The 10,812-nt window shown below is 65.7% G+C and overlaps 1 protein-coding gene across 2 annotated transcripts; it reads left to right on the forward strand.

The window, feature by feature from the left end:
- Positions 1-6,767: 6,767 nt before the first annotated feature.
- On the forward strand, positions 6,768-9,099 carry ASCL2 (achaete-scute family bHLH transcription factor 2). Of its 2 annotated transcripts, none has more exons than XM_042905970.1 (2): positions 6,768-7,901; positions 8,504-9,099. In XM_042905970.1, the coding sequence occupies exon 1, from the start codon at positions 7,292-7,294 to the stop codon at positions 7,883-7,885; it is 594 nt and encodes a 197-aa protein (XP_042761904.1). In that variant the 5' UTR covers positions 6,768-7,291; the 3' UTR covers positions 7,886-7,901; positions 8,504-9,099. The 2 variants fall into 2 exon arrangements, with proteins under 2 accessions (XP_042761904.1, XP_042761905.1); XM_042905971.1 differs by having other exon boundaries at positions 8,507-9,099.
- Positions 9,100-10,812: the final 1,713 nt, after the last annotated feature.

Below are 10,812 nucleotides of genomic sequence, written 5' to 3' on the forward strand. Positions count from 1 at the left end.
GGCGCGGTGACCGCGGGGGGGATCACGGCATTCCTAGGGGGGAATAGACGGGATGCCCACGGAATCCACACTCGATCGTATGAGCAGAAACGCCCTGGGTCAAGTGGGCAAACGTCCCACCTGAATCCCGACAAGAGAGACGCCCGCCCCCCCCCAACCCCCCCCGCCCCGGGTCAGCTCTGAGACCAGAGCCAGTTCACGGCCCCAGACCCCGTGCTTGGAGGGAGGACCCCGGGCACGGCTGCACACGTCCACTGGCCACCTTGTCCCCGCCTTCCGCAAAGGACCTGCAGCGTTTACCAGGACAACGGTGCCCCGGGGGAGGGAAAGAAGCAGGCTCTGGGGGGCACGGGGCCCTGGCTCTGGTCTGACCCCGATTCCCAGAGGCCCCAGATGCCCCTGTAACCAGTTGTCGGGGCTCACGGGGGCCCACGGACTTCTAGCCCGGGGCCACCTCGCACTGGGGCCAGCGGGTCCCCCCCGCCCCCCGGCGCGCGGCCTCCTCTCCAGCTCCCGGAAGCGTAATGGGAGTTGACATGCTCGGCAGCTGGCAGCTCCCCACGTGGGCTCCCCGACTGTGGAGGGAGGGCCGTCGTGGCGGGACAGGCCCAGGGGAGCCTCTAGAACCACGTGGCCCCAGGACGAGAGTCCACACACAGCAACGCCGAGTGCCTGGGGGCCGTGTAGACGCTGAGCCTCCACCTGGGACTTGAGGGCCGCGGGTGGTGATTCCCGGCATGCCCCCATCCCCCTTGCCGGCCGGGGCCCGTGCGGGAGGCAGGAGGGTCCTGGAGGGCGGGTGGCAGCCGATGATCGTGAGCGCGGTGAGGTGGTGACTCCGGGGCTGTACCCGAGGTGGGTTCGTTGCTGGAGGAAGTCAAGGCCCCTGCACCTGCCGGGCAGCCATTGACCAGGCCACTGCCTTTTCCTCCGTCCCCGTCAGGGAGGCCGCCAGAGGCAGTTTGCTTTCAGCTGGAAAGGCTGCAGTGCACCACCCCTGCCCCCCACAGGGGCAGACCCGGCCTGTGTCACAGCCGGACTCACGCGGACATCTGTCCCCTTCCCCATCCCCGTCCCCACGCCATCACGCTGCTGCATCACGTCGGTGCCATCCCGCTGTGGGACCCAGTGAGCAAGAGGTGAGACCCGCCCGGGACTTGGTGGCACGGCACATTCACGCCAGACGGTGGGACCTCAATCGGACAGAAGTTCAGGGCCTGCTACTCCAGCAAGACTTTCAGGGCCCCGGGGTGCGGGGCATGTCGAGATGCGTCATCTACCGTGGAGGACAAATCGTCGGGCCCGGCCTCTCCTACGGCCAAAACAGAGGCACCGAGCCCGGTCGACCTCTTTGGACATGTGGGGGTGTTACTGTGGCCCACTGCCGAGGGCCCCCGAGAGCTGCCAGGTTTGAGGGGGGCCCAGAATAAGAGCCGGCTGTGGGGTAGGTGCAGGCTCGTGCAAGCTCTGTGCAGTGGGGCCCGCACAGCCGATGGGGCCTGAAGTGCCAGTGTGGACAGAGGTGCCTTCGGAGCCCTGGGCAGCCAGCCGGCCTTGGCGGGTGAAGTCCGTGCTGCTGGGCCACACATCACCTCCCTCTCTGCCACCACGGCCCCTTTGTTCACGGCCCAGTGGGCAGGGCTGGTGGGGGAGAGGGGCTGGCTGGCATCCACGGAGTGGGTCATCCTACCCACCTGATTGTGAAACCCTCTGCCGAGCTCCCGCTTCGGTGGGCATTCACTCGGGGCACAAGTATCCACAGCTTTGCCCGGCCACGTGCCTCTTCCCCAAATTCCCTTGTCATCGGTTTCCCAGTCGCGGTCCTTCCAAGTCCCTAACCCTCCAGCCGGACTGGCCACGGCCCACGAATCGGTGCGTCACCTCACGTCCGGTCCTCCTCCTTCCGGGCAGAGGGCACGGCCGGGTGTGCTGCCCACGGTTCTGCTCCCCGGGAGGATGTCCCCTCCCCGGGCCCTTCAGGGATGTCCAGCGAGGGGCTGCAGTGGGCCAGCGCCTGTCCAGTGTGCCAGCGGCCGAGACCCACACGGAGCCCTCACGCGGCACCATTCCCGGGGCGACCGGCCAGCCACCTGCCGGCAGGTGGATCGCACCTCACAGCTTCCGTCACGGAAAGGGCAGGGCTGTCCCTACTGGAAGAGACACTCTTTCGGGACACAGATCTGCCTTCTGTGTACGCTGTGTTCCGCCAAATGACATCGTGGACTCCCAGGATGCCTCATCTGCCATCGTGGTGTTCCGCCAGCAGAGCTTGGACCCAGAAACTCGCTCCACCGCAAACGAAGCGTGGCCTTGGGTCCACGCTCACATGGTGGGTCTCGCCACGGCTCCCGCCAACTGTGGCAGCTGCCATGACAGAACAGTGGCTCCATGACAGTGAGGTGGCAATGCCCGCCAGGGCTGGGACAGGCTTCTCTTGAAGGCCGTGCGTGCTCTGAGTCAGTGTCCAGCATGCGGGGCTGTGTCTCCCAGAGCCAGGATTCACGGGCCCAGGAGTCAAGGGGTGGAAACGGCAGGGGCCCCACTCACTACCAGTGACCCACTAGCAAAATGTTTGCGTCCCGTCCCCGCGACCTTATGCTCACTGCCTAAGGTCTTGGCCGCAGAGGGAGGTCTTCCATCAGAAGACACAACGATGGTTCCACTGGACTGGCCGCTCAGACTGCCACCTGGCCACCCTGGGCCCCTCATGCCCCTGAATCAACAGGCAGGGGAGGGAGGTATGGTGTCGTCGGGAGTGACTGATCCTGACAACCAGGGGACACGGGATCGCTGCTCCACAGTGGGGGTAAGGAAGGAAGAGCGTGTCTGGAACACAGCAGAGCCTATGGGCGTCTCTTAGCAGTACCACCCCTGGGATTGAGGTGGATGGAAAACTGCGACGGCCCAACCCAGGGAGGACCAGCAATGGTCCAGACCCTCCAGGAAGGAAGCGCTGAGTCGCTCCACCAGGTTAAGAACCACAACCATCCGGGGTGCTTGCTGAGGGCACAGGGAGTGCAGGCAGAGGGGGCAGTGGAAGAAGGGAGCTACAAACACCAGCGATGACCACAGGACCTAAAAGTGAGGACTGTAACGGTCACGAGCATTTCCTCCTGATTCCTGGGAATGTGCGTGTTTGTTTTCTCTCCTCTCTTGTCCCCTTATCACGAAGCATAAGATATATTGACTTCCTGTCCTAAGGACTGAGGGCTGTTAATTTCACGTCCCAGTATTTAGGAATTAGCCTCCCAGTGGAATTATGAGCTCGTCAGTGTCTTTATTCGCACATTCAGTGTGGCTTAAAGAAATGGTACAGGTGCCAGGTTGATAAGACGTTAGTGTTGTGCGTCAGGGCGACCGGCTGCAGGGGGCCCGGACTGGACATCACTTCTGGGGGTGTCCGGAGGGCGTCCCTGGACACACGAGCTGGCATCCGTGGACTCAGGACCACAGACAGCCTTCCCCAGTGCGGGGGCACCTCACCGGGTTCCCCTCGAGGCCCGGGCAGACCAGAAGGCGGAGGAAGGGGGAAGTTGCCCCTTTTCCTGCCTCCCCCCTTGAGCTGGGACGTCTCCTCTCGTCTCCTCCGGCCCTCACACTGGGACTCTCACGGCCGGCTCCCTGGTTCTCGGCCTTCGGGCTCGGACTGAGCCACAGCACCAGCCTTCCCGGGCCCCCGGCCTGCGGACGGCACACGGTGGGGCATCCCAGGCTTCCTGAGCACGGGAGTCAGTCTGTGACTCCTACCGCTGTGTCTCTGGAGAGCCCTGATGGTGCATCAGTGGACCCAAAGCTTGAGCATCTGGATGTATTTCATTTCCCACAGCTCCTGCTTCCCCTGCAGCCGATTCCAGAAGGCTCCTGGCTCCCGAGTGACCTGAACACACAGATGGGGCACAGGAGAGGGCTGCAGCCTGATCTGTGTGCTTGGGGAAGGTGCCAGCCTGGCCCAGCTGGGCTCCCAGCCTCCCAACCCATGACCTGACCCAGAGAACGTAACTGGGAGGCCAGAACCTCTGGAGGGCTGAGGTAAAGCGAGGCAGCAGCCTCAGCTGTGTGCGGGGCGAGTGGGGAGCCCGGACCAAACCAGGCTGTGGTCACCCCTCTGCTGTAGCCCCCACACGGCCCAGTCCAATCTCACGATGGGGACGGCCCAGGGAGTCCACACAGCCCCGCAGCTCCAATGACTGCCCGCAAGCTGAGAATAGTTTTCACGCTTTTAGGTGGTCAAAAACAAAACAAAATAAAACAAAATGCACACTCATTACCTACCATCAAAAACTTATTACAAAACCCAGAAAGTGAGGAGCGTTGGTGAGGACGTGGAAAAATCAGAAACCCTCCCGTGCCATCGGTGGGAACTTAAGAGGGGGCAGCGGCTGTGGATACAGCGTGGAGGTTCCTCAGGACGCTTCACGTAGAATTACCACGTGAGCAGCCATCCTAATGCTGGACGTCCCCCCAGGAGAAGTGACCGCAGGGTCTTGGAGAGACGTGCGTGTACACGTTCACAGCGGCGTTATTCACAACCCTGAAAACGTGGAGGCACCCCAAGTGTCCACGATGGACAAACGGATAAACAAACCGTGGCCCGTCCACATAGACGCGTGGCCGTGGTCCGGCACAGGGCCCGACGCGGGGCTCGAACTCACGGACCGTGACATCGTGACCTGAGCCGAAGTCGGACGCTCAACCGGCTGAGCCACCCAGGCGCCCCCCGCCCCCCCAGTCCATTCTAAAACAGCTGCACCATCTCAGAAAGAAACCCCGTTCTCTTAGGTTGTCTTCTGGCAATCGGAGCCCAGCTGGGAAGGGCAGGATGAGGGCCACGTGGAGACCCGGCCACGCAGCAGGCGGCAGGCCAAGCCAGCAGAGGCACCACCAGAGTCCTCAGAAATGAGAAATCGTTGGGAAGGCGGCCAGAACCTGGGGAGTCTGTCGCGTGGGGACAGGTAAGTGGAGGTCTCCCGGCCCCAGAGGCTGAACACAAGTCCAGGCGAGGGCTGTCAGGAGCCGGATTGCGGGCCTCTGGGGTTTTCCTTCCTAGCTTCGACCTGCTTTCGTCTCTGGCTGGGGGCTGCTGACTGTCAGGGAAGGGCAGAGGGGCTCTGGAGAGAGAGCACGAGCCAAGCCTTCTGTCCCGGACAGGGAGGATGGCTGGGCCACTTGGAGTCAGGGGTCTGGGCCCTGACTTCGACCTGGATTGCTGCGCTGGCCAGAGGTGTGACTGCAGACACAGTCTGGGTCCTCACTGAGTCACTTCCTCCCGAGACGAATGGGGCCCGTCCCCACCTGGCTCCAGGCAGGTGCTAGCCTCTAGGTCCTGCCCCAGAGCAGGAAGGCCAAACCGACCTGCCAGGAGATCCTGCAGAGTAACTGGAGCCAGTGGACGCCCACAAGGCCCTGGGGCCTTGGGGGGGGGGGGGGGGGCTCCCTGGGGAGGAATCCAGGGCCTCTCCCCAGCCAGACGGGAAGTGGCTCCTGGCAGAACTCCTTTCCCAGCAGACCTGTCCCAGGAGGATCTGGTCACCTTGCGCAAAAACCAGCGCGCCGCGGCCTCCTGAGGGCACAGCCACTTGGCGGGCATGCCCCTGCCGTGGGACAGAACAAACCTTTCCATTGAGGGTGCATGCTGCACACTTCCGTGGTCCTTGTCCCTAAATGTCTTCCCATCTGTCAGGGAGAAACTCTCCTGTCCCTCCTCCCTTGGGAGACCAGTCTCTGCCCTGGTGTGGGGCAGCTGTCCGGAAACTTTTCTTCCCCTGGCAGCCCAATCTCAGTCCCTGGTCTGGGGAGAGAGAGCGAGACCCCAGCCAGGGGCGGGGCAGGGGCGGGGGGCAGAGGAAGCCAGAAGGGTGGCACTGAGGGAAAAAGGAGTGAGGGCCACGATAGCGGGCTGGCACCAAGGGTGAGCAGGCAGGAGCCTAAGAGGCCAGAGAGGCAGAACGTGGGGGAAGGTTGTGGGGGGCCGGGGGGAGAGATGCTAAAGGGAAGACGCCGCGGGGCCAGGCTGACGGCCGCCCGGGGCCTCAGGGGCCAGTGCAAACCTCCAGGCCCTGGGCTTCCAGCCTCCGCAAGCCCGGGGGCACACGAAAACCACAGGCAAAGGAAAGGGTGTGCGTGCAGGGATGGTGGAAGGCGTCCCAGGAGCCTGAACTCCCCACCCCAGCACGCCACGCCTCCAATCCCGCCCTGCCCCAAGCGCGCATCACCCTCTCCCTCTGCCCGCAGAGGAACACGTAGGTGGGCGGCCAGGGACCAAGCGTGCTTGCGGGGAGCGGGCCACCCCGGCGGCGCGGGGAGCGGCCTGGCAGCACCAAGCTTTGTTAGCGACGCTCGGGGAGCCACGCGCCGGGCGTACGCGCTTCCTCCCGGGGGCGGGGCGTGGGGCCGCGCCCTCCGCGATTGGCCGGCCTGCCGGCCGGCGATTGGCTGACACCCCGGCCCCCGCCCCCAGGGACGCGGGTCGGGTGGGGTGGGGGGCGCGGGGCCCCAAGGCGCGGCGCGTGCTGCCCTCGGGGGTCTCGCGCGCCTCCGGGACGGCCGCGCCTCCTTCGAGGCCACGCCCTCCTCCCCAAGGCGCGCGCTGCGCGTGCGAAAGATCAACAGCTCCGGGGACAGTGGGCTACGCGTGGGATGGGATGAGGGTCCCCGACGGTTTCACGCGGGACCTGTGGACGCGGCTGAGGTGGCGGGGGTCGCACCGGGGACCTGCAGACAGCGCCCGGAGGTCGGGCGGGGGTGAGGGGCGCACACGGGACCTGCGCACTGCGTCTCGGGGGCGCACTGAGCACCTGTTGGGAGTTGGGGGCCCGCTGGGGACCTGCAGACTCCGCCCGGGGAGGACGGGGTGGGGGACGCGCTCACGGCGGCGTGGTGTTTGCAGGTTTGTATGCGCAAGGGGGAGGGCGAAGCGTGGCAGAAGGGCGAGGCGAGGGAAGGAGGGCGTGAGAAAGGAGGCGGCGGCGGCGCGGAGGAGGGTTATCTATACATTTAAAACCAAACCGCCTGCGCCGCGCTGGGGAGACCTGGGGAGCGTCCGGCCGCACGCGCGGGACACGAGCGCCCCACGCTCCCAGGCGCGCACGGCCTGCCACCTCTTGGCCCCCTGCGCCCCGCTCTCCTTGGGCCCCAGACGACCCGGGACGCGTACCTTGGCGAATCGCTCCGCACAACGCCCGGGGCCCTCTCGGGGTTGTATCGGCCTCCCACCGACTCCCGTTCCTCTGTCCGCCCCACCTGCTGCGCGCGGGGACTCGGAGGAATCGCGCGGCGAGTGGATGCGGGCGCGATGGACAGCGGCGCACTGCTCCGGCCCGCGCCCCCCGTGCCTGGTGTCTCCGGCGGCTGCGCCGCTCGGCGGCGACCCACATCCCCACCACTGCTGCGCTGCAGCCGGCGGCGACGGCCCGGCGCATCGGAGACCGGGGGCGGCGCGGCGGCCGTGGCGCGGCGCAATGAGCGCGAGCGCAACCGCGTGAAGCTGGTGAACTTGGGGTTCCAGGCGCTGCGGCAGCACGTGCCGCACGGCGGCGCCAGCAAGAAGCTGAGTAAGGTGGAGACACTGCGCTCAGCCGTGGAGTACATCCGCGCGTTGCAACGCCTGCTGGCGGAGCACGATGCCGTGCGCGCCGCGCTGGCCGAGGGGCTGCTGGCACCAACAGCCGCGCGGCCCCCCGCACCCAGCGGGCCTCCCGGGACCCCCGCCGCCGCCGCCGCCGCCGCCTCGCCTTCCTGCGCCTCGTCGTCCCCGGGCCGCGGGGGCAGCTCGGAGCCCGGTTCGCCGCGCTCCGCCTACTCCTTGGACGACAGCGGCTGCGAGGGCGCGCTTAGCCCCGTGGAGCGCGAGCTGCTCGACTTCTCCAGCTGGTTAGGGGGCTACTGAGCGCCCTGTCCCCGAGGTAACCTCCGGCGGCGGGGAAGACGGGGGTCGCAGCAGGGGCAGCCAGGCGGGGTGGAGGGGACAGCCCCGCCGCACGCACCCCCGAGAGCAGCCGAGCCCAGCGCCAGGCCCGGGTGAGGGCTTCGATTTCGCTCACTCTTCATTTTCCCCAAACTTTGTCAAGCCTGTGCAAGACAGGCGTTTGTTTGTCCGGGATTGCAAAACTTCCTCCCGCTGCCGCGCCGAAGGGGGAGCAGGGAGGGGGGCCCTCGGGCGGGTGAGGCCCCGAGCGCACGCTGATCCCGGGGCAGAGTTGGGCGCTGGGAGGCGGGGTGACTTTGCATTGCAAATCGCGCGCCCGGGCCGAGTGGCAGAAATGAGTCGGCGGGTGCGGAGCCCTGACTCACTGCGGCTCAGAGCGCCCGCCCCGCCCCCGCCCCGGTCCGGGCGCAGACCGAATCCGAGGCACCCACGGACTCGAGCTCCAAAACCAACCAAGCAAACGAAACTGCAAACTTCGCTTGTGGGGTTTGGCGGGGGCAGGGCCGGATCCCGAACTAATGCGCGTCCCCGTTTCCCCTCCCCTCCCCTCCCCTCCCCTCGCCTCCCCTCCCCTCCCAGCAGCCGAAGCCCTGGACACCGAGCGGCCAGCGCGCTCATCACCTAGGAGCAAAGTGGGCCGCCCGCGCCTCGGGCCCACCGTCCCGGCGGGCGAAGCCACCACCGAGCCTGGTGTCTGCCGGCGGTCCAGCCTGACCAAGTGCCGCTGGGGAAACGGTCCCCGGCCTGAACCTGCCCCGCTGGCAGCGGCTTCCTCAGACCCAGACCACCCCTTCCCCCAGAGGTTCTCCACCCGGATGGGGCCAGGGCACCAACACCGAGAGTTTTGAACGGGAGAGGATTTTATAAAGGACACAGAACATCGATCTTTTACACATTCATTTGAACTGCCCAGGGATACCGGTAATATGAAGACTTATTTTTGTATAAAAAATTCCTTAGACTCTGAACATAATAAAGATTGTCTACCCCAGCCCCTCCCCACTACTGGAATTTTCCAACCCCGCCAAGATCTGGACGCTGGCTGCCCCCTGAGGGGCAGTGTCCCTGGTAGGCGTGCCCTTGCAGGGGCTGGATCGCGCTCCCAGCTCCGGTCGGACCTTGCTGGAAAACCTGATTCAGGGCAGGTGGACTTAACGAATAAAGCAGTGCTGTGTATCTGGCGTTGGGGGTGCCCTCTCCATGCCCTCAGGCCCCCGTTTCCCAGGTGAAGGTGGGGCATGGGTGGGACCCAGCAGGTCTGGCCCCTGTGGTCACTTCTTCCTGGACTCCACCCCCTCCTCTGTAGGGTGGGGCCAGAGGCCTGCAGCCGGGTCACCTCTGTGCCAAAGCAATTCATAGGCACCTCGTGAGGCAGGGAGCTTCCAGCAGGCGGCAGGCACAGGCGGGCGGCCAGGCAGGGCCACTCAGCTGGGAGGCTGAGGTCTGGGGGCTGCAGACTGGCAGAGGCATGAGGGTCTGGGGTGCGTGCTGGGGGAGGGGCTCGGCCCACCCCGTCTCAGGGCTCAGGACATGTGCTTGGCATCAGGCTGCCTTGTTGTGATGGCACTGCTCCCCACCCTCTGGGTGGGCTGGGCGCATCCCTCAACACACCGGTGGGGTGACAGCATGGCTGCCCCAGGAAGTGGTGGGAGATTGAGTGGTGTCCCTGCTGGGCTGTAGGCCCCGGGGGGGCCCCCCCCCCCCCCCGCCGGGCCTGAGGCCTTGCCCGCCTCTGTTTACGGTGCTATGAGGGCCGCCCTTGGGAGGAACAAGGACGCCCCCCAGGGCCCCCAGCCCGGAGAATCTGCTGAGATTACTCAGCTCTACCTTTGACCCGGGCCTCTGCCGCTTTGAAGTCTCGCTAGGCCCAAAGCTCCCTTTTATTGCAGGAGTAGGGCGGGGCTGGTGGGGATCCCCCCAGGCTGCTTTAGGGTGCCGAAGGCACCCCTTCCTTTGGCAGGGAGTGGTCGGGTCAGAGTCGTTAGAACCCGGGGGGGTGGAGCTGGCCACATTGACAGAGAGCAGGTGGGTCCGGGGTGACCCTGGTGATCGGGTCTGTGGGTCCGGTGAGGCGCAGGCTGGGCCGGGATCAGGAGAGCCGCTGTGGCTTGGGGCCACAGGGCCTCATCTGAGGGACGGAGGGGGGCACCCCGCACCCTTCTCCTAGGGACCCGCTGCCTGGTCAGTGACCTCACTGAACCACACACGCCTGAACCCCAGGGAGAGGCTTGGACACAGGGTGGTGGGCAGGGTGGGACCCTACATGGGTTTGGGGGAGGGAAGGCATGGGAGAACGGGCCCCTAGGAAAACCCCCTCCCTCCCTGCCAGGGCTGAGTGATCACGTAAGTGTTACCACTTTTGTTTTGCTGTTATTATGGAAAATCCCAGATGTAGGCAAAAGTCCTAAAACCTTTATTGGACCCCTTCTCTGTACCGGGAACCGTTAGGAACTTCTATGGGGGGGGGGGGACGCAGGATCCCACCCACAAGCAACACAGGTGAGTCTGTCACCAGGCTGGTCAGTGAGGGACGCACGGGGCCCGAGCAGCCTCTGAGAAGCCCCCGTCAGCAGGCCGCGCCCGCCCTGGCACCCCACCTCTCCCGCCCCCACGTTGCTTTGAAGCAAATCCCAACACCGTTTCCTCCTGGAAATTGCTCGCGTGCGCCTGTCCGGGAAACCCCTGCACCGCTCTCCTCGCCGTGAACGACGGTCCCTTCGCTGGAGCCAACACCCTGTGGTGGCCTCTTGGGTCTCTTGTACGGCGGGTTTTGCAGAATCAGGCCCCAGCCGGGTCGCGCGCGGAGTTGGCTGCGGGCCCTTTAAGCCTCTCGTAAGCTGTGTCCGTCGCTCTGCGGTGTTTCCGGAGTCCTGGGCGCTGCTGGTGGG

The sequence above is a fragment of the Panthera leo genome, chromosome D1, assembly GCF_018350215.1.
Source record: "Panthera leo isolate Ple1 chromosome D1, P.leo_Ple1_pat1.1, whole genome shotgun sequence".
NCBI classification, from domain to species: Eukaryota; Metazoa; Chordata; class Mammalia; order Carnivora; family Felidae; genus Panthera; species Panthera leo.

Coding starts and splice junctions, on each gene's coding strand:
- ASCL2 (XM_042905970.1), top strand. CDS start 7,292: ATGGACAGCGGCGCACTGCTCCGGCCCGCGCCCCCCGTGCCTGGTGTC.